At 41.8% G+C, this 24,203-nt stretch overlaps 1 protein-coding gene across 1 annotated transcript in view; it reads left to right on the forward strand.

Moving 5' to 3' along the window:
- The window catches only part of Morc1 (MORC family CW-type zinc finger 1), a 188,581-nt gene that overhangs the window by 155,518 nt on the left and 8,860 nt on the right, over positions 1–24,203 (forward strand). Inside the window, exons 21-23 of the mRNA XM_021185413.1 lie at positions 14,110–14,179; positions 17,555–17,621; positions 20,423–20,572. Coding sequence (XP_021041072.1) covers positions 14,110–14,179; positions 17,555–17,621; positions 20,423–20,572 — 287 coding nt within the window. The remainder of the gene's footprint in view (positions 1–14,109; positions 14,180–17,554; positions 17,622–20,422; positions 20,573–24,203) is intronic.

The raw sequence follows: 24,203 nt of genomic DNA on the forward strand, positions 1-24,203 counted from the left end.
TTTTTTCTCATTACTCATCTCTTCTTCTAGTCAGCCTGGTATCCTGTACGAGTCATCTTATAGAGGACTGTAAGAACATTTCTGGACAGTCTCTCCTCTCAGCTCTTAGGGAGGAGAGTGTCTTTTTTTCTTTTTTAAACATCACTGTGCTGATATACCTACCACTAACTTTTCCCATGGCTTAGTGTTCTCTTACTTTTACCTTTAAAAAAATCCATTATTTCCTTATTTCCTCACATTCATTGATGATATTCTGACCTGTTTTCTGTCTCAAGCATTTCCAAACTTATGCGTAAAGTTCTGATTTGCCCTACATAATCCCAGTTGGGAAAGAAGTAGAAGCTATTTTATCGTATGCAACTATGTGGACTTTTGTCAGTAGTACCAAAGTCTGGATAAACATTACTATATGGTCCCTGTTACTGCTCATAGTGTTACATCCCTGTCAAGGACCTGTCTAAATTCAAGTAAAAATTTCTGTGCATTGCTGTGTGATAAACTGGCAATTCAACCCAGATTCCAGCCAAAAATTTGGGACTTAGTTTCCACACCCAAGAGCTGGGACTGGACCTGGTAGTATCAGTCACCCATGTCCCACCACAACACTCAAAAGTGAGGCAGTCTGAGTAACTATTACTTCATTGTGCATAAAAGAAGCAGCATAAGAAAGGGGAGCAATGGGAAGAGAATAGCAAGCAGCCTATCAAAGAGTTGTGAGTTCTTTCAAGTCATGCCACAGCCTAACCTCCCTAGAGGCTCTCTGCTTAAGGCCAGTGGTGTAATCAGGTTGTCATCCCAACAGATGGCCGCAAAAGCAAGTGATTAGTTTGAAGAAAGCTCAATTTCAAAAAAAAAAAACCTTCAAGTTTGTGAAATTAAGTGAGAATAATTTCCTGAGCCTCAAATGAGAAGGACAGAAGAACAAACTTTGAAATATGCATGTGCGTGCCTTCATTTACCTTTCTGGGCTACACATTCCAGATTTATGAAGAAATTTTATGATTCTAATATGGGATGAACGGTTATTCTTTTCTTGTATCTGTCTTCATCTCCAGTATTCTTCGGTTGCTAGTATGAATATATGAAGCAAAGATAGTTTGCTAAAAACATGTGCAAATATCTTTATACCATGGTTATATGTGGATGGTTTAGATTTAAAAGAAAGAGATACTATACAACCTTTAAAAAAAGTATTACCCTATATCAGAAGTCTTCACAGCCAATGTGAATTGTGCTGAGATTATGTTTTTATATTTATTTGTTTATTATCAGTGTGCTTATTTATTATATGTGCACATGCCTATATACGTGTACCTTATGTATTCAGGGGTAAGAGGAAGTCAGAAGGAGTGTCAAATGCCCTGGAACTACAGTCATAGGTGGTGTTAAGCTGGTATGTGACTGCTGTAAACTTGAATTCCAGCCTTCTGAAAGGGCAACCAAGCCCCTTGTTGCCAAGCTCTCTCTTCCAGCCTCCCATATGGCCTTTTGATCGGGCTGGCTTTAGCTTGCTGTCTTCTGAAGAGACTTCTCCCTCTGGGGATCAGGTCTTGAGGAAAGACTGGCATATGGATTTATCATCTGAGTTAAAAGCAACACGCTCTGCCCTCCTTTTTGATAAATACTTGATATTCTGACCTGTTTTTTGTCTCAAGCATTTCCAAACTTAAGAGTTCTGTCAACAGAATTCTGTCTTCAAAAGCTTGATGGCCAGGTTATTCTCGCAGAAATACTTTTAAGAGTCCATGGAGTCTTAGATGTTTGGGGGCGATGTACACTCCAATGTTCAGAACAGAGTTCAACACAGTTTGGGGCCCAGGAAAGATCTGTGGATAAAGGAACAAGAGTGGATGGAGTCATCAACCTGTGTCAGAGTCAAACTAAGCCTCAAAGACACCTGGGTTGCTCTTCCTTTCTGTCATTCTCCCAGACCGGCCACTTGCTGCTACCTGAAAGCACCAGGGACATCTGAATGCCTGGGACCAGTGGCAGAGCTTCCCTGTAAAAATCAAAGGACACTCACTCGGTGAGCTGCTGAGTTATCAACTAGACTTCATTTATGGTGGTTAAAATCCATCCCACAGGACAACCCGGAACAACTGCAGCTAAATTTCGGGCATCAGTGTTATATGGCGACTAACCCAAAACCATATAAAGAAAAAAGAATAGTAAAGAGCCCACTTCTGCTGTATTCACCCTGCTCCTTGTTCTGGGCCCTAAGACGTTTCCATAAGAAACTACATTGTTGTCGCTGTAACATACGCAGAATTCACCCAGTGACAGGGTTTCAGAATATCGAAGCTGCCTTCGTTTCAAAAGAGGATCATTTTTAAATCAACCTTCCTTGTTGCCTTACTGTGAACCAAGAAAGTACCAGGGTTGTTTCTAATACTACCAAAACATTCCTGGAGAATGCGATATAGTCCGGAGATGCCCAGGGGCTTTGAGGAAAATTATCTATACCCAGCCTGTCTTGAGTCATCCATCAGCTGACCAGCAGACTGCTCAGACAGACAGCCACAAGATGAATGTGTGAGACATGCAAAGGTGCATCTCATGGGTGACTTAGACTGAATCTAAATAGTAGGGACCTGTGAGTGAACTACCAACCACCATGACTCAAATCATGGAGGCCAATGAACAAAGCTTTCTTGTGGCAGAGATTGTGAGGGTCAATAAAAAGATAAAGCTCATAACTTTAGCCCAAAAGGAAAGGGGAAAGTAACCGGTACCTGCTATGGTAAATCTCCATCCCAATTTAAGCCTCGGCAATGAAAACACAACGCAGTTAATACGATTACATGCTGTGTGCCTAGATTGGGCAGATCTACCGCTACACTCCCGTCTTCCACAGCTTATGAGACCCCTTAGAACTTGCAGTTTCTCCAGGTCATGTGCTTCTGCTCCGCTTTTCCTCCTCTTCCTCCTCTGCGTCCTCTCCCTCTTCCATTTTCTCCTTCCTCTCTCTCTCCACCTTCCCTTTTATCTGCCCAATCATCAGCTCTCTTTTATTTTACAGATTAAGGTGGGAAGCAGGTTTACAGGACATCACCTGAGTGTTGATTCATTCCTTGTTCACAGCCACTCACAGGAGAACAGAATTAATATCAAATATAATTAGCCTCAAGGCTATCCACAACAGGTACCCATACTCGTATCCCATGAGCCCCTTTTCATATGGTGAGAAGATGACAGGCTGTAGCTTAGGAGAAGCTTCAGTTTCCAATTCAAACCTACACGCTGCCTGCCAGTTTTATCAAATTTTGACCTGCTGTGGCTTACATTTTGTAAACAAAGTAGCAATAGCACCTACTGCCATGGTTGCTACAGGGATGCATGGGATAATTGGTTGTGATGAAATGAAAATATTCTGTGTAAAATGAAATGCATCTCTTAAAGCCACCTTTGATAATTGGAAGGAGCCAGATTCAGTCTTTATTGTGTAACCCAGAAGAAGGAAGCAGAGAAAGCAAAATTTTCCAGGGAGAATATGGGATGGAGCAAGGGCAGGTTGTGACCCCAGAAATTGTGAGTCCTGGACCTGAAAACCAGAAAGGCTAAACAGGGAAAATGTCAGTCATGGAAGAATTAGGTGTTAATGGCCCAGCAAACTTCTGCTGCAACTTTCTACACCTATGAAGTAGGCAATTTAAAGTTGATTTATAGTTTTGCTACATGGAAATGTTTCCTTTGTTTGTTTAATACAGTTCTCAGTATTTTTTATTTTTTGGTAGACTTAGATTTGTTTGTGGGAATTCAACCGAATTGTGAATTCTGATTTGAAGTGTCATGGCAGGAATTGAAAGCATATGAATAATAATAAATAATAATAACAGTAAGAAAGAATCAAGGCTGCTGTGTGTTCTAGTGTTCTCCAAGCCATAGTTGCTTGGCTACTAATGACAGTAGCATTAGTATATATTCATAGTCAATGTTGAGAAGAAGGAAAAATGACTGTGTGCTAAAGAGATGAAAAAGACTCTTTAAGGAACAAGATCTATATTTGTCTTTTAAAATGGATACACATTTTAAGAAAGGAAAAAAGTGAGGAGACATTGCAAGTAGAAGAACCCCCTACATCCTCCCCTCTTTCCCTCTCCTGATAAATAGATAGATAGGTAGGTAGGTCGTTCGATCGATCGATCGATAGATAGATAAATAGACAGACAGAGATGTGTACATACACACACAAAAGAGACAGTTGCTAAGCAGGACTTTCTGTCATTCTTCTAGGGTATTCCTGGCAGAACCTTAGGTTATAACAGGAATGTGTATTACAAAAGGTGATCTATGACATGTTAGCTCAGATTCACATTGAGAAGGGTTTGGGAAGTCATAACACTGTATGCTTGAAGTAGTAAGCAGGCAGAGCCTGCAGGAAGCTTTCACTGTGTTTCTGTTAACTGTGGAGTTTTCTCTTTTTCTTTTTTTTCCCCAATCTTTATCAGACAATGAAAATGACTGAATCAGAGGGAGAAGGAGTCAAAGCAATTAAACCAAACAAATAAAAACACAAGTAGGATCTTACTGCCTGGAAATAAGAAAAGGAAGAAGATGACGTAAACATTTGAGAGACAGATTGTGCATTGTGGTAAAGAGTATGAAAGACTTAATGATAAAATCAGTGTTCAGTCAAATGTATGCCATAAAAGATAAGGGACCAGATGAACAGTGGAATCTGCTTGGTGTCCAGTAATAACACTGAGGATTTGAGGTGTCAGCAAGATATTTGCCTTTAAAAGCAAGCTCAGTTGTGTAGGTGGGGGGCCCAGTAAAGGAGCTGCCAGCACAACTGCTTCATGATCCCATTATGGATTTAACTGTAGATATAAGAGAGGGAACAGCAAGAGCCTGGGGTAGAGAGAGGAAGAAGCAGACTGGCCATGGCCAGGACTAAGGATGTGGGAGAGAACGATGAAGGTGGTGGCAAGAAAGTAAAGAGAGTGACAGAGTGACTGAGCCAGTGGCGGGCTCAGAGGAGGGTGAGGAGCTGTGGCAATTGAGGGGCCAGGAGTCTAGCTTGTGCACTTTGACATTTCCAACAAGCACTTCTGAGTAGGGACTGGGGGGACTTTGATATGCAGCCAAGGCCAAGGATAAATGTCAGCAGAAAGCCAAATGTCCCTTCTTACAGAAGTAAAGAAGATGACTCCTTTTGGCCAGAGGGAACCCATTTTAAAAGTTCTGAGGGATACTGGTTTTTATTTAACCACCAGAACTCCTATGGTCTAGCTTGAGCTGATTTTGGGCTCTGTGGACTGCTTTTGGAGTCTGGGGAGAAAGTTTCCTTTGGGCCTGACCAGTTGGTAGTATCTAGAACAAACATGGAAGGTGGAGGGTTGCTGCTGCTGAAGGCACTGTGTGCATAAGATGTGGTAGCTTGCCCTTCTGTGGTTTCAGTTGTACAGTGAGAGGTGGAGGGGAGCAAAATAATCATTTGCTAAGGGATCATGGAGACAGAGAAGCCTACAGGAAAGAAGAAAGAATTCCGAGAGAGGGGATTTTTGTGTTCATTCCATAAGAGACACTGTGTCTAGCCTTTAAACCCTGCATTTAGCACAGAGCCAATCTGGTTGAGTCAGACTTCCTAAGTTGAGTTGCTGTTTTGTTGCCTCCACAGTGACCACTCTGGCCAGCATCATCTCTTCTAGAGCAACTACAGAAGCCTCATTAAGAATCTTAATATTTGTGGGGCAGTGGTGGCGCACACCTTTAATCCCAGCACTTGGGAGGCAGAGGCAGAGGCAGGCAGATCTCTGAGTTTGAGACCAGCCTGGTCTACAGAGTGAGTTCCAGGACAGCCAGGGCTACACAGAGAAACCCTGTCTCAAAAACAAACAAACAAACAAAAACAACCAAACAAAAAATCTTAATATTATTCTTGGCCTCCACCAGTCTTAAAACCATGAATGTCTCACTTGAAGTCTAAGTTGTCTTAAGCGCTTCCCCTACCCTGACTTTTCTAATAATTCCTCATTCCCAGACAAAACTCAATGTCCTTGCTGTGACTCCAGAACTCTAGATGAACTGAGCCGGGCTTTGACAAGCATAACAGATACATGTGTGTAGGGAGTCTGTAGACGAGACAATAAGGCTCCTTTTGGCAGACAGAAATTCCATTTTTACAGGTCCTTGAGCAATTCTGCATCTTTGCAGTTTTTAAAAAATTATTATTATTATTATTATTATTATTATTATTATTATATATTTTCTTCATTTACATTTCATATGCTATCTAGCCCCTTTCTAGTTTCCTCTCCGAAAATCCCCTATCAACTCCCCCCATCTGCTCCCCAACATGTCTCCTCATTCCTTTCCTTGCCTTCCAACACTCTAGTAAGTACTAATTGAACAAAAATAGAAAAATGGAACATGATATCAGGTACCATAAGTTCTGTAAAAGCAAAACAAAACAAACAGGCAAGGAGAAAAGAGTGTAAACCCAAGCTTTCCTTTGTGGTTTCTAATTCCTGGACTTCACTTTTGCACAGACCCTACCACTATTATCAAACAGCACACATGTCTATTCAAAATTTTGTATGCTGTTAACTATTGACCTAGATATTGAGGATCTGGCAGAGGGAAGGTTGCGATGGCAGTGCTCACTCCTTGTTCTTGCAAAGGTGACATCCTGTGCTGTGAGCAGTAAAGAAACTGCTGCTCAACTGGCCACTCTGTGGATGGGGAAGAAAAAGTTTACTCCAAACTGCCAAGGCTGTGAAGTGTGATGTAGAAGCAGGACCAGGAAAATAATAAGGAAGGGACTAGAATGAGAACCTGGGAGGAGAGAAGCCTGTGAGCTTAAGGTAGAGGAGGAGAAGGTCTGGGACCCTAGCATGGGCTTTTTGTTTGTTTGTTCATTTGTTTTTTTGTTTGTTTGTTTGTTTGTTTTGAGACAGGGTTTCTCTGTATGGCCTTGGCTGTCCTGGAACTCACTTCGTAGACCAGGCCGGCCTCTAACTCAGAAATCTGCCTGCTTCTGCCTCCTGAGTGCTGGGATTAAAGGTGTGTGCCACCACGCCCGGCTAAGCATGGGCTTTGACATGCATAACAGATACGTGTGTGTGTGTGTGTGTGTGTGTGTGTGTGTGTGTGTGTGTGTGTGTGTGTCTGAGTGTGTGTGTGTGTGTGTGTGTGTGTAGGGAGTCTGTAGACGAGGCAATAAGGGAGTGGCTCCTTTTGGCAGACAGAAAACCCATTTTTACTGGTCCCTGAGAAATCGGCAGGTGAGCTTCTGCCAGCAATCCTAGTCCAGCTGGAGCTGAGCCAAAACTGTCATTTTGGGGTTTTTCACTGCTTTGGGGGAACTGGAGTTCCCGTTGCACCTGATATGTAGGGGCAGGGATCTGATGGGACATAAGATGGCTAAGTGAATGGTTGCATGGTAGGCGGTTCTACATGCTCAGGAGGAAAGGAGGCAAGGGGAAGGGCTACGCACATCTTTGTGGGTTGTGTATATGTGGATGGTAATTTTAGGTAGGGTGTTCAATGAGCTCAGAGACGGCAGCAGTGAATGGAGGCAAGAAAAAAAGGATGGATCCAGGAGTAAAACAAAGTCACCACACAGAGAGAGCCAAAGGCCCCTAAGATCCGAGGGCGGCTGACATATTGCCAGGGGGTGGGGAAGGGGGAAGGGGGGAAGGGATGCAGAAATGCAAAGCAGAAATAGAAGGAAAGCGGCAGAAAACATGGACCAGCTGGGTCAGCTATGCAAGGTCTTATATTCCTCTTGTGCATCTGTTAGTTTTTCTTTGTAGAATTGGTTGTCACCTGATACTGAGTATGTATTGTTTTGTTTATTAAAGATCTTTCTCATACATTAGAAAATAGGCTGCAAACCGCAGGACTTTGAACTTCACACCACACCAGGGCTTGATTGCACTACAAACTCACCTTTAATGGAAAACTGAATGTGTGAATGGGAGGGGCCTGTAACAACACACTACCCATGAAGAGGAAGAAACAGCCTGTTGAATTGACAGAAGGGTATTTACTTATCTGATATCTTTCTTAAGTCCTTGACAATAAAGTGCACCCAGCGGGGCAAAGGCACCAAGGAAGAGAAGGGAAGAAACCTAATGATGGCATCCAGTTCCCTAGTTTCCTAGCAACATTTAAAGCAGGTGTTGCACAGCTGGTTACCCGGGTTCCACTCAAACATAGTCCAGGCTTATAGGTCTTCTGACCGAGAGACTTTACAAAGTGAGCAGGTGATCCTATAACTGGCCTGCCTGCCCAGCAGGAATAAACACATTCTGAAGAGACTCTTTTTCCCCCTCTAGACCATCAGAAAGAATGAACTCCCGGAAATTTGAACTTCCCTAGGAATCTCCTGCTAAGAGGGGAAATGGTTAAAGCCTAGAAGAAATCTCCTGGGAGAACTCTCAGCTCTTGGAGAAAGATTTAAAATTCTTCAGAGAACCTTGAAGGAAAGACTCAGGGCTGACACAGCAGGAGGCAGGGTACTGTACCTTGCTGGAGTGTTTAGTTATTTCATGCTTCCTGTTTTAAAGCCTACCCTTCCGTCAGGAACCCAGAGATGGGCTTGGGGTGTGACCAGATCTCTTTGTTCCCCTTCATAATGTGGCTAAAGGAGTAAATCTCCTTTTTATCCTTTGTTTTGTTTTACTTTTTACTTTTAATTGGTCTTTTGTTCTTCTTTTTTTTTTTAATTCTCCTTTTCTCCCTGCCTCCTCTCTTTTTTTTTTTTTTTTTTTTTTTTTTTTTTTTTTTTTTTTTTTTTTTTTTTTTTTTTTGGTTTTTTGAGGCAAGCTCTCACTATGTAGCCTTAGACCAGGCTGGCCTTGAGTGCTTCCAGATTTTCTATCCTGTGCCTTAAGTGGAATGCTGGTTTTAAAGGCATGCCCCAGCACCCTTAGCCTAATTTGGCCTTTTTTAGGTGGCTTACTGAAAAGGACAGGTGCTCTAACCTAGGAAGAAAAGTACATTTTTGGGTATCAACTGCCTACAGCAAGTGGACCCCAAGTGGAGAGGAAAGATGGCCATTCTGGCAGCTGCCTGAGTATTCTCCAGGGACACTTTCCTCTTTTTTTTTTTTTTTTTTTTTTTTTTTTTTTTGGTTTCTCGAGATAGGGTTTCTCTGTATAGCCCTGGCTGTCCTGGAACTCACTCTGTAGACCAGGCTGGCCTCGAACTCAGAAATCCACCTGCCTCTGCCTCCCGAATGCTGGGATTAAGGCATGCGCCACCACACCCGGCTGAGGGTTTTTTTAAATGGCAGATTTGATGGACAAAATAGGTGGGATTACAGGGTCAGAACATAACCATAAGTTAGTCATAATGACATCCTGAAACAAAAACATGATTGCAAAGTGGCCAGAATAAAGTCGTTACAACAACCTTCTGAAGCAGTGGGGGTAGGGTTGCAAGATGATTTTGAAACAAGAACATGGCTGCCATTTCCTGGAACACACAGTGCAGAACTATTTGTAGTTAAGGTTCTAAGTGGGTTATAGCCCAATCTTTGAGAAACAGAGGTTTAATCATAAACAGAAATGAATCTGGTTTGTCTGTTCTATGAGGTGGCTTTCCAGCCTAAGATGGAGGCAGGCTAGTTCATCATTGAAATCATGACTGGCCATTTTTGCAATTGGAGGCTTCGCAGGGAAAGCACATTTCATGATAAATATTGACATGTGTCAGTGTTGAGATGTTCTAATTTTAGTTAATTGTGGAGACACAATACATTATGTTGTATGTAATGTCTTACAGTTCCGTATCTTAATATCTAAATATGTTACAGGAGGTTCGCGGTTTCTTTTGAGGTGCTTAGTCTTAACATGGGAATTTGGAAATAGGACTCAGAAAGAAACTTGAGGGCCACTTAGTTTGAGAGAAAGCAAAACAGCCTTGGAAGTAGAGTTTGTAGAATGTTCCGGGGAGGAACAGAAGTTTTCAAAGTATGGATGAAAATGCCCAATGTCAGCACAAACATGCTTGGGATTTTAGAGCCACAGAAAAAACAGAATAAGGAAGATGACGTGTTAGGGTTTTGTTGCTGATGCCATTACTTGTTTTTGTGCTGTTTTCCTTGGGGCTCAAGAGAATAGTCTAAGCTTACCAGTAAAGATTGCAGATAGCTGCATTATGGGAAGGACAGCAGTAGGTAACATTACAGCTACTGAGTACTTTGGACTTTGAAGTTGCCACCCCAGGCCTGAGCAATAAAATTCAGATTCTATTCATGTGGAAAGGAGAAGTAGTTTTCCCTTAACAAGCCTCCACCCTTCTTTTCATATGCTATTTTGGATCTTGAGAAGGGGCTGTTGTTATTTTCCCTTCTGTATGTACGTTTTGTCATGGAAATTCTACTTTCTGGGGGTCCAGCCTTTCTATATTATATTATAGCCAATGAAGGGGACATACTTGTCTCTTTACAATGTATTTATTCCAGCCAGGCAGGCTGGCCACAAAATTATGCCACTCTTTTAGGCCCCACCATGCTTGTTGCAGACAAAATTGAAGTTGAGACATTTTTAAAATCATGCCAGGATTGAACTGTAATATCATTTGCCATTTGGGAGGTGTTATCTGTCTTATGGTTTAAGTAAAAAAATCTGAGCAGATATTCCCAAACTGCAGAGTGCAAACCATAGTCCAGCTACTGAAAAGATAAGGAAACGTCATTGAAGACAGATTTCTTGTGTCACCCTGAGCAAATTCAGACCCTCTAAACAAAACTGCATTGTGAGAGAAGATGAAACAGATGTTTTCCTGAAACAGATGTCTAGAACCTTACTTAGAGAAATGTAGTGTAGGCAGTGAGTTAATTAATTTTTTCCCTACACTTTAAATCTAAATACTAAGGAAAATACGCCAGACATGGTGGCATATACCTTTAGTACTGTCACTCAAGAGGCAGACGCAAGTGGATGTCTGAATTCAAGGATAGCCTGTTCTATACAGAGCAAGTTCCACAGTGAACCATTGTCTCAAGAAACCAAAACCAACCAAACAAAGGAATAAATAAAACAGGTGTCTGAGGTTGTATGGCTTTCTAGTGGATACAGCCCTAACAACACCGCACTGATAGTAGAATGAATAACAGAATAGGAAAACAATAACTTTATGAGTCCGTGTTAACAAGAACAGACTGAAATCCTCTGTGGTCCATGCTGCCTCAGAAGGCCATGTCTGTGTTGTTCTGCAGAGGGGGACCTGTTGGTGTCTGTGGCCTGTGTTACCACCAAAGGCCACTGTCCACGTTGCCATCTGAAGCCATGTTGATGTTTGTGGGTCTTGCTGCCACTGGATGCAAATTGGTGTCCATGGCCCTGTTTACCCCAAGTCTGTGTTGATGTCACTGCCACTGGGGTCATGATGGTGTCCATGAACTATGCTGCAGCAGGGAGCCATGTTGATGTCTGTGGTCTGTACTGCCACCAGAGATCCTGCTGAGGTCTGTGGTGTGTGATGATGCTGGAGACCATGTGGAAGTCGTGATCCATGCTTCTACTGGGCTGTAAAGGGTAACAGAGCAAATGTTGCCATGGTATCGGTGACTGCAGACTCACAGTTGAGAGAGGGATGTAGAAGGCTTCTGTGACAACCCCTATCCCCGTCCTACAACCCACCCCCCAAAAGTAACAGCTTAGAAAGGAAACTGTTAAAGACAACTCTTAAAAATTGTGATAAGGAGCCGGGCGTGGTGGCGCACGCCTTTAATCCCAGCACTCGGGAGGCAGAGGCAGGCGGATTTCTGAGTTCGAGGCCAGCCTGGTCTACAAAGTGAGTGNGCCAGCCTGGTCTACAAAGTGAGTGCCAGGACAGCCAGGGCTACACAGAGAAACCCTGTCTCGAAAAACCAAAAAAAAAAAAAAAAAAAAAAATTGTGATAAGGACATTGAAGTGTGTCTCTCCACAGTTGAGGGCTTCTGGCAGGGATGCTTGTGGGGAAGGACTCAGGGTTTTTGTTTTTCTTTGTTATTTTCTTTTTGTTTTCTTTTTGAAGTGTGTCTCTCCACAGTTGAGGGCTTCTGGCAGGGATGCATGTGGGGAAGGACTCAGGGTTTTTGGTTTTTTTGTTGTTTTCTTTTTGTTTCTTTTGTTTTCTTTTTGCTCCTCCTCCTCCTCCTCCTCCTCCTCCTCCTCCTCCTTCTTCTTCTTCTTCGAGGTAAAAAGGGTCTGGGTAGACCTGGGAGGACTCAAAAGTAAGTGAGCTTTGGGTGCGTGGTGTAAAATTCCCAAATAATCAATAAAAATATTATGCTGGAAAAAAAGGAGCACTAACAAGAAGTGTTCTTTGCTGGGAATAGTGCCAGTTTTGTTCAGATTAGATGCTTCCTCTGGACAAGGTCTTGTCTTATCTCATCATAAGCCAAGTCACCAAGAAAAATCAATACACATGAACAGACTCATCACACATTAAAGTGCTGATATTCAAAGACATGCAAAGTTTCCCTAAGATTGTCTTACAGCCACTCCTAACTGCTATGGAAATTTTGCTACTTATAACCTGCTCAAAGCTATTTAGTCCAAATATAGAGAAGCTTAGTATCATGTAGCCTTTCTTTATATAGCAGAAAAAACTATTAATTTTATGTGGTGTCAGAAATATAGGAAGGCATACATTTGAAAGTCACTCTCAAGATTTTTACAAAATGAACTTCAGAAATATGCATTTTCCTTTCTTTTCCTGGAGAATTCAGATAGTTGCAATGTAAGCATGAACATATTCTAACTGCACCACAGTAACTGAAAAGGGACTGTTTCCCCTGCCTGGGAGGCTCTACTTTCTGTTTGAATGGAATAGCCAAGGGCAATGATGGGCAGCTATAGTTATTCAGTTGCTAGGCTACAGGTGTGCCGATTAACCTGCCTTGAGACTGTGCCGTTTCCAAAGTGTTGTGCAGGAATCCACCGTTGTTTCCTGGTAAAGGGGAAAAGGCAGTTTGACTTCCCTTCTAGCCATGTTTGGTTAGAGGTGTGTATGGATGAGGAAGGCTAAGGAAACCCTCAGAATGAAGAATCTTAAGGAAACAAGCTACCTCTGCAGGTGTGCATGGGGTGGGTGGGGGTGGAGTCCCCAAAACAAAAGACAGGGCAGAACCTCGTCTTCTTTCTATTTTCGTAATCTTTTAAGTCATTAATTTTTTAAAAAAATATTTATTGTTTTATGTTTATATGAGTACACTGTTGCTGTCTTCAGATACTCCAGAAGAGGGCATTAGATCCCATTACAGATGGTTGTGAGGCACCATGTGGTTGCTGGGAATTGAACTCATGACCTTTGGAAGAGCAACCAGTGCTCTTAACCGCTGAGCCCAAGTCATTAATTTTTTAACTGCTTATTTTTCCACCTTGATAAAATTTACAACATATTTAAAGGCATCATACTGAGTTTCTTTTTTGTCCTTGAAGGTCACAATCAAATTCATCTCCCCTTTCCCCATGGCCCTCCTCCTTCCCTGTGCTCCTCCCACTTCTCTGTGCCCCTTCCCCTTCTGCATGCCCCTCCTCTCATCTATGGAGCTGTCTTCTGGAAATGTAAATCTGTTTCCATTGAGCCCTGTCCTTGGGACTCCCGGGAGAATTCCCAGTGTGAGGTTAGGTAAGGGAGATTTACAATTTAAGGAATGTTATTCCTCACCCTGACTTTACAAACATCCTTCATAGAGATCTGCCTGCATCTGAAGCTGGAGCACTAGATTTAAAGGTGAGCCCCATCGCAGTCAGCAGCCTCCATCAGTTTTCTTGCACCGATGCTGAGCTCCTGCTTTGTCTTAGCTGTGTGATGAACCTCGCCCAAACTACACATTTATTCCCAGTGAATCAAATACTTGACTCACTTGCTGCAGCCTCTGTTACAGCCACATGTAAGATCAATTTTAGAAATAAATGGGTCTTTTTAAAAGTCTGTAGAGATGCTAGGAGTGAGTGTAGAGTCTCAAAGATGGTCATTCTGGAGGGACTCACCACCATAGCTGTCTCCAGTGACTGTTCACTGCCTCAAAAACCTGGCCATAGTTTGGTGCTGGTTTGCTTATGGTCTGCGGTCTGTGATGTGGATGCTGCGTTTCAAGGCTTGGCTCTGCTCTTTCCTATGTCCTATGTGCTTGCACAATTTTAAATGGAGAATTTGTTTTTCAGGTTTGGGATCAAAGCAGCACCAAGGTCTCACTGAAACAAGAAAAAGAGGAAGTTCCACTTGCAAAACCAGGTAAAACAAAGCCAAGCGCTCTAGATTTTATGCTGTTCTCAGTCTTTGACTGCCTGGACAGCAATTTGGACTTGAATAAGCTCGGTTTGTTTTGTTTTGTTTGTTTGTTTGGTTGGTTGGTTTTTGTTTTTTTGAGACAGGGTTTCTCTGTATAGCTCTGACTGTCCTGGAACTCACTTTGTAGACCAGGCTGGCCTCAAACTCAGAAATCCGCCTGCCTCTGCCTCCAGAGTGCTGGGATTAAAGGCCCACGCCACCATGCCTGGCTTTCTTTCTTTCTTTCTTTCTTTCTTTCTTTCTTTCTTTCTTTCTTTCTTTCTTTCTTTCTTTCTTTTGGTTTATAAGCTTGTTTTAGAAGAGCAGGTCTCAACCTATGGGTCGAGACCCCTTTGGGGTCACATATCAGACACTTAAATTATGATTTATAACAGTAGCAAAATTACAGTTAGGATGCAGGAACAAAATAATTTTATGGTTGGGGTCACCACATGAGGACCCGTATTATGTGGTCACAGTATGAGGAAGGTTGAGATCCACCATTCTAGAAGGAGAAAGGATAGAAGGAGAATGTGCTTTTGACAGTGCAGAGAGATGCCTCCTGTCTGGGAACAGTGTCCTGCACACTGCCCCACTGCCTTCAACTCACACAGGCTTGAGCCAGGCCACATTGAATTCACTTTGGATAATAGTTTTTTTGTTGGGATTCAGACCTGGAACAAAAGGCTGAGGGGCATATTTTACATACCAAAGTGTACCTGGCCGGCCTCCAGGTTCTCTTGGCATCTCTCAGTCCCTAACTGTTTCAAGGTATGGCTGGCAGACCTGACCTCGGCCCTGAACTTTCCAGCAGTCACTGGGCATCCCCTCCCCTAGAAGCCAACAACATTTTGCTGGAGTTACACCCCCCTTCTTCCCCCCCACCTCTCTCTCTCTCTCTCTCTCTCTCTCTCTCTCTCCCTCCCTGCCCCATGTGTGTGTGTGTGTGTGTGTGTGTGTGTGTCTATATGTCTCTGTCTTTCTCTCTCATCTTTCTCTGCTCCTGTGCTCTCTCTTTCTCTTGCCCCTCCTCTGTCTCCCTCCCATGGCAACTTCACCGATCCCCTTCTATGTGGTCAGTGTCAGAAAGCTGCTTCCCCATAAACCTGCCCTTTCTATACTCTACTCTGGCTCAACTCAGGCCACCATGGAGAATATCTTAACAATTTTCACAATCCATTTTAAAATTATAATGTTTGCCCCAGGTTTCAGTCTTCTACTCTTCCTTCCTGCTTTTATGATTTCCCCAAGACTCCCCAAGAATATCTCAGCAAATCTATTCATTATTTATTTCATGCTCATACGATTTAATGCATTTCAGATGAGATTTGAACTTACAGCAGAAAGTTCTCATCTAACAACATTCAAGTCAGCAAAAATCTCCATGGACAGCTGTCCCTAGGAAACCTTCATCCTTCGTAGTAGCCATTCTTCATCAGTCCAGTATTTGTGTCTCATCCTAAGGCAGCCATTGTGCATTCTCTCTTTACCACTCTGTCCCTGGTCCAGGCAACACACACAGTGCACTCACTCTCATCATCGCCTCTGGCTGTTTTGTTTGTTTTTGTTTTGGGACGAGGTCTCACTGTGTAGGCCTGGCTGGCCTGGAATGAGCTGTGAGGACTGACTAGTCTCAGACTACAGAGCTCTGTTGGCCTCTGCCTCCTGAGTGCTGGAATTTAAGGTGTGCACTCCCATGCCCAGCAATTGTCCTTACAGTAAACTTAAATTCCAAAGTCTTTCTTAGTCTTCTTACTTGGTGACCCTCAGCCAATATACTTGACTTTGTCATTCCTAGCACTTTTTTCCCCCTCTTTTACTCCTTTCCTCTTTCATCTACACCATCATTTTGCAATCGCTTCCCTGGCAATGTGTTTTTCCTGGCATCCTCTGTTTCCTCGGTAATGTCTTCCTGGCATCCTTTGTTGCTTCTATAACCTTCTCAGCTATTTACTCACAACTTCACTTTTGAATTCATCAGTGAGGCCCTAAGAAATCACAGTCTTTCCTTTTCATCTTAATTAGAATGAGTTTTAATTCTACAACAAGGACTTTTTTTGGTAATGGTCTCTTAATTTTAAAGCCAACATCTTAATTTTAGTGTCAGTTTTTCAGAGGTTTCCAACCACTACTTTGCCATCAAGTGTGGTTCCAATTGGTAATACAAAAATTGTTAATATAATTTTGATCTTAAAATTCATATTTAACTTCAAGTACTCATTTGAAGTTTGGCCAGAATGAATTTTGAAATATTTCCAATGTTTGTCATTGTGGACTAGTTGACTGTTGTTTTTGAATACAAGTCAGCAGGCAAAGCTCGTGGTGCCAAGCATGCTCTTGGAGAGCCTGTACATCCATTAGTTCCTTTTGTGTTTGCCTTAAGGGAGGTTGGCCAGTCCTCATCATTCTAACCCTTTCCCTGTTGCTCTCCTGTTCTACTTGGCCTTCAGTAGCAATAAACTATAGCAGTGATTAATTCTGTGAAGCAAAAGTACCAGGAATGTCATAACAAGGAATTGCTGGGCTGGAGACATGGCTCAGTGGTTAAGAGCACACTGACTGCTCTTCTGAAGGTCCTGAGTTCAAATCCCAGAAACTACATGGTGGCTCACAACCATCTGTGATGAGATCTGACTCCCTCTACTGGAGTATCTGAAGACAGCTACAGTGTACTCACATATCATAAATAAATAAATAAATAAATAAATAAATAAATAAATAAATAAATAAATCTTAAAATTACAAGGAATTACTGAGCAGGATAGAAGCAACTCACTCAGCTACTTCATGAGCCACAATGCAATTCCACACGGAAATTGTAAACTAAATGGCCAACTTCTCTTAAACTATAATTCTGAGATTTCCTGAGTGATCAGATCTTCTAGAAATAGCAGACTTCTTCCTGCTCTAAAGTTCAACTCTCTAGTGGAGCCTCCACGCTCATCTAGACTCAGAACTCTGAACCTGAATCCCAACGTGAGAGTGGCATATGAGAGGAAAAACAGGGTCATCTTAGGAGAAGGTAGAGTGAGAGGTGACTTGAGCAGACTGTATCGGCTTTCCACACATTCGTAATCGTAAAACATTACAGGCAAGAGGTTGCAGAAGTTCTTAGATCATAATTACACCAATATATACTTCATTAAAATTATTACAAATTCCCTTAAGAATGTGTTAAAAATTGCACTGAAATTGGCATAATTTACAAATGGATGTTTAACACATATTCAGACTCTACACAGGTAGTTAGTGAGCTGGCATTTTCTTTCTTTCTTTTTTTTTTTGGTGTAATTTATAGTATGCTCATAAGCCTGATATTTTGTCTGTGTTCTTTTGAAGACAAACAAGAGCTGTGTGATGATACTCCAGTAGTGAAAGGAGATTCTTCAGCGCTTCACTGGAAAAGGTGTGTATACTATAATTATACAGATTCCAAACGAGTGTAATTACGCTGCTGGAAAGTAATTATCAATGTGGAAGTAGAATAAGACAGAAAATAATAGCAACAAAGGCAATTAAGAATGACACCCAATCTTACAGCACAGCCGAAAGCATAGGCATTCTCCTTTTCTGTAAATCTTTTCATTTCTTTTGTGAGGATTTTGGAATAGCGAAAGGGAGCAAGCTTCACTTCCTGTTCACAATAGCTAACCATCTACAAATTACTGTATAGTCACCAAAGAAGTGAGAGTCACTGGGCGGCGGTGGCTCACGCTTTTAATACCAGCACTTGGGAGGCAGAGGCAGGCAGATTTCTGGGTTTGAGGCCAGCCTGGTCTTCAGAGTGAGTTCCAGGACAGTCAGGGCTACACAAAGAAACTGTCTCCAAAAAATCAAAACAAACAAACAAACAAGCCTGTAGTAGCCCTGTCACTTGGAAAGTGACATTTAAATTTCCCCATGGCATACATAGTCCTTACTGTATTCCTCCTTAAAACGAAGTCTCTACTTTGTTTCCCAGGAATTCTAAATTATTTATGATGCAGACATCCTTCCCTGTCTATACATAGATACTTGGATGCACACTGCCAGCCTGTGTCCCATCAGCCCCGCTCCCATTATAGTTGGATCTCAGGTCAATGTTCCCTTCCTTGGGGTCTCCTAGCTGTCCTGGGCAGATGTGGATATCCACAGAGTCTCTGCAGCAGTGCCTAGGTACATGGCAAGTCCTTCCGCTTCCAAAGTTGTTTGCTAAACCCTTTACCAGTTGCATTCTCTCTTGCTTGGCTGTTTCCTGCCTTTTCCATGAGAAATAAACCTAACTCTGTAAGAACACAATCTGCCTTTTTATCCCCATGTCTCTAAGTAACCAGACAGATGCCTGTCCATAGTGGGCACTTGATGTTTATTTGGATATCCACCAGTGCTGTGGCCAGGCCTTGTCATGGAAAAGACTGTAATATACAAGTATTTGTTAAAATAGGAGTTAAAAATTTGGATAGAGCCAGATACTAGAATGTATGCATGTTCGGGGTGAGTGTGTTTGTGTGTGTGTGTGTGTGTGTGTGTGTATGTGTGTGTGTGTATTATGTGAATGTATGACTTTTAGTTCTTGAGGTTCATTTTAACACTGTTGAACCAGGCTAGGTGGTAGTCGTACATGCCTTTAATTAGCACTTGGGAGGCACAGGCAAGCAGATCTCTTGAATTGGAGGACAGTCTGGTTTACAGAGACAGTTTCAGGACAGCCAGCGCTACACAAACAAACCATGTTTCAAAAAAATAAAGAAAAAAAATGAAAAGAAAGAAAGACAGAAAATAAGCAACCAATGAAACAAAAAGCCCTGTTGACTTAGTATAAAATGAATGTTAGACCTATAATCATATAAAACAACCTTCATGGAAGAAATTGATCAAATCCAGAAGAGATAGTAGCTATGAAAAAGATGATTATAATAACAGTGGTTATTAGATACTGTTTGTTGAGCACTTAATCCTCAGAACTGAACTAGTTATACATTTCATTTAATCCTCAGTATTCTAATGTGAGGTACGCCCCGCTATTAGTTGTTTTGTTAGTGCTTAGGATGCTAGGCAGGTGCTATACCACTGAGAAATGTCTCCATCCCTGTGACATTTGACAGAAGAAATGCTGTCCTGGGATCTGGCCTAAAATATTTTACCCTTACTGTCAACACCAGAGACAATTTCTGGCAACTTTAAAATGCTTTTAGAAAAATCTTAAAATGTCAATATATAGATAGAAGATTATAATTAATGATCACTTGGATGTTTTATATATACTCTTTAACAGATGACTAAGCAGTAGTTTATATAATATTCTTCATCGTAAAATGGATGGGTGAAGTAAGACAGTATGCTTAACGCTAAAGAAGAGTTAGCAGCAGAGGCACCTTCCTCATTATTTAAATTATCACCCCATTCTTAAAGGCCTTCCCAGGATAATCAGACCAAACTCTTTGAAGCAGAGGTTTATAGGTGTCAGTGTGAAAGGATTTAAAAAAAAAAAGATCTTTATTGCTACTTGAAAATAAAAGTGCCTGTCTACCCTCTCTACCCATCTGACCTGTGTCCACCTCCACCTCCTTTGCTCCACCACCTTTGGTGTCAGTCACTGTTGTGTTCCAACCATGCCCAAAGCATTGTTCTTGTCTCCTGCTTCACTCTCATGCACCCTCACGTGACTGATACTCTAGGATCATTAACTGTTCCTCCAGAACATTCTTCCCTCATATCTTTACTAGGAATTTCTCTTTTTACCTTTGGCCCTTATATGTTTGGTTATTGTGCATCTTTGCAAGTATAAAATAGAACCTAAGTCTCTTCCTGCAGAGAAGAGGTGAGTGGTATATGACTCTATTGTTGACTAGGTGTGATAGGATATACCTAAAATCCCAGCACCCAGCACTTGGGAAGTGGACAAGAAGATCAGGAGTTCAAGACTATCAGCTGTATATATAGTGAGTTCAAGGTCAATCAAGTCTAGATAAGATACTGTCTCAAGCAATCCTAAATAATTAGTGAATTATCACAAATTGTGTTTAATCAATGCTAGCCCCAAACCTTGAAGCAATGTATAAGACTAAGTTATTTTTGCTATAAGACTTTTGTATACTCAAATACGTGGGATCTCTGAGTATTACATTGATGCCTGTCCTTTTCTTTCATTGTGTATTAACAACTCATGGGAATGTTTCTGAAATGGGTGGAATCTAACATGGTTATTCTTGACATCAGAAATCCCAGCTTGCCCGGGGTGCAAATGGAAGATTTAAGTCCACGTTCTGGACACAAAATCAACTCCGTGAGTGGTGACTGTCAGCTACCGTCTTCACCAATGCCTTCTCAAAGCATGTCTGTGGAGGAAACAGCAAGAAAACTGCTGTCTCACTTAAGGTAAAAATAATTCCTAATTTTCCCACATGCTGTATTGAATCTTTAAAATAAGCAGTGACAAACCGTGTTTTGTTTTATGTTGGCTTCCCGCTGATAGGGGATGTTTTTGAATACATTCAGTGGAATGATTTTTATGGCCTATTTCCTTAACCATATTCAGTTAGATACACCATAAGTTAATAGTCCCTTGAAAGAGAACTTGTGGTCACTAGCTGCCCATTGTGATGTGACCCAGCAGTATGGTGGATATACACACATAGGCTACTCTTTCCTTGAATATAATAAAGAAGATTTTTATTGAATATTATGTTTTTTTTTCTACTCACAAAGATACGCATGACATTCTCATGGCCTTTTGAAAAGGATTTTTTGTGGGTTTAGATATGGAACTTACAGAAGAGAACTGAGTTTCACTCTTTGGTGGGTTGAATTTGGACATTTGTAGACATGGTTACTCAAGGAATTTAGATGTCATAATCTCAGCTCTCAAAGGAGAAGCTGGGAAGGAGAGATGATTCTGGGTTTTCCGAATGGGACAGGTACAGGAGATGGCTTTACTGTCAATACCATGAACGTATTGTCCACAAGTGTGTTCTCAGAAAGCTGTCATAGGGAGGGCTGGGGTAGGAGCAAGAGTCCAGTTCACTTAGTGGGCACCATTAATTTTTCTGGGTTCAAGGACTTGCTGAGTTAGGTGAGGGGACTTTGAGCCAAGAAGAACAACAAAGCCTATGATCGCTGGAGGGACATTCCCATAAGGCCTTGATTTTCTTAGCAACTGAATGAATTCCCTTGTAGGTGGAAGTTCTCAAAGAATAGATGGTAGAAAGAAAGGAAGGAAGAAAAGCCAGCCATGGCTGCTGCTAACACCCAGGTGCTGTCCTGTGTGTGAAAGGACTAGAGAGCACTGTAGACATAGACTCTATTATGCATCTGTACAGAGCCCTGTGGCAGCATTAAGGGCCGAAGGGCTACATTTACTTGGATATAGAGCCTATCCTTCAAGAGTCATGTCTAACAGCAGTCCTGCTCCAGGAGATTAAGGGCACTTGATTTTATGTAAGGAGACAAGGTTGATGGACCAGTAAACCACTAGCACTATGTTCCTCATTAGCTATGCTAAGCACCCATTGAGCCTGAGTTGGCAACCCTGCAGTCATCTAGAAAGGAGACAGAAAGAGGGCACACCCAACTGTGTAAAGATGTTATAAGATTGTAAAGGCCACTAGTCAAGTGGCTTTGGATGGATGGAAAGGCAGATGGATAAATGGGTGTCATATTGTTAAGCCTACCAGCGAATGTCTGAAGAATGAGTTCTCCCTATAGTGCTTCATCCTTTGACAGCATTTTTTCAGAGGACCATTTATTTCTTACCCTTTGCTTTGTAGTTAACTGACTGTAGATTTAGCCTGGTTTATTTACTGATATTAAAGTCAGGGCATATCAACTGGTTACTCAGACTTGATAGTGTGCAGTCAATTACATTCACATATATAAATATAATAATAGATATATTGATGTATTGTGTGCACCTATATGTATCTGAATAAATATGTGATCATTTAAAAATGTGTGGATATGACTACATAATAAGTAACTTGGGACATTGCTGAAAGTAAACCAGAGTTTCTTGATAATAATAGTTATTATTTTGTGCCTTTACAATATTTTAGATATCCATCCAAGAATTATTTTGAATTAAAACCACGAATAGGTGAATATCTTCCTGGGCTCTCCCCACTGAGGCTAGGAAAGAGCTGCCTGAGTGTGTTGTAACGGAGGTTGAATGCTTTCCTACTTAACTTTTTTTTTTTCCGGAGACATAAACATTCTTTTCAGATTCACCATCTTTCTTATTTTTCACTTGGCTAGTCTTTTTTCTTCATGTCAGTGCAACGCCGGTACTATTAATTTTAACGAGTTCCATGTGATCAAAAGGAGGTAGTGCGATTGACTGTATTAAGACGTTAAACTGGGTCTGCCTCTATCGTTAGCCAGCAATGGCATATTAAACCTTCCCAGAAACCATCTCCCTAGTGAGCACATGGACTCAGCAGTGCCCAGAATCATCATATTGAGCGTTGATTCTTAGGGTGTTTTTTTGGCATGTTTGCAGGCACAACTCCTTTAGGGGTCCCCAGTGAATTATAGACTGGCTGTGTCTGGTTAAAGAAACCTGAAATTGGATAGGCTTATAGAGTTAGATATGATAAACTCTGAAACAAAGGAAAACATCCTTAAAGAATACGATAGAATAGGAGAAAGGGACCCATGCCAGTAACGGAAGGAAGTTTTAAGAACTGCTAAATAGTTATAATCAGAACCTACAGGTGTGAACTTTTGTTACTCTTTGGCTTTTTTTTTTTGTGCCTGACCTTGGGCAGGGGTGAATTAATCCTGCAGAAAAATGAGGTCGTGTGTGTGTGTGTGTGTGTGTGTGTGTGTGTGTATTTAGAGGCTGCATTGTTGTATCACTTATCTTTCTGTCTAGTCAGTCCGTGGAACAGAATTCCCAAAGGAGGAGCTATTTAGCCATTTAGCCACAACTTGCTTTAGAAAGGCACAAAAGGCTAAACATAGTAAGTGAATCAGAAAAAAACCAAGCCGGGCAGTGGTGGCGCACGCCTTTGATCCCAGCCCTTGGGAGGCAGAGACAGGCGGATTTCTGAGTTCGAGGCCAGCCTGGTCTACAAAGTGAGTTCCAGGACAGCCAGGGCTACACAGAGAAACCCTGTCTTGAAAAACAAAAAAACAAAGCAAAACAGAAAAAAAACCAAAAAAAAACACCAAAAACAAAAAAACAAACCCACACAACTTTCAGATGTGCTGGCCATACATTTCTAGATTCTCTGTTCTCTTAGAAATGAAATATGTATCATGAATATAATTAATCCCAGAGAAATATGATATATTCTGGCAAAATAAAAGATCTTCAGACCAGGGGACACCATGGTCTGGGAAAACTAAGATCCATATGTGATTTCTTTTTTGTTCTTCTTTGAGACATGGTCTCATTATGCCCCTCAAGATGGTCTTAAAGTCAATCTTCCTGCCTCAGTTTCCCAAGTGTTAGGATTAAAGGTTGTGCTTCTGCCTGGGTCCATCTGTGAATTTCAAGACTAGCCCTGTAGACTCTAATGAAGGGTATTGCTTTGGGTAATTAAACACCTTTGTTCTTGCGGGGGGGGGGGGGGGGGAGGAGGAGGGTGTGGAGTGAATAGAGCCAGTAGTGGTTTTTCTCCAGGAAGCTTTCAACACTGAATTCTCTATAGAAAAGGATATTCACACAGGTGCAGAGGTTTCCTAGAATGGTAGTTGCAGATTTCTAGGTATTGCGAATCTTTGAATCTTTTTAAATATGTCTCTTCTGTTTCTGCCTCTGTCTCTGTCTCTCTATCTCCCCCCCCCCCACCCCCACACACAAGCAGGGATATATCTGTGATTATGCATGCCTTTGTGTGTGTTTGCATGTTTGTGACATGTATGTGGTGTGTGTGTGTGTGTGTGTGTGTGTGTGTGTGTGTACAGATGCCTCTGGAACACTGGGATTAAGGTGCCTACTATGCTCACCCAGCAGTTAGTTATATTGATGCAGGGAATCCGAACACCAGCCCCTTTCTGTTTTACCCAA

Source organism: Mus caroli, chromosome 16, assembly GCF_900094665.2.
Source record: "Mus caroli chromosome 16, CAROLI_EIJ_v1.1, whole genome shotgun sequence".
Taxonomy (NCBI): domain Eukaryota; kingdom Metazoa; phylum Chordata; class Mammalia; order Rodentia; family Muridae; genus Mus; species Mus caroli.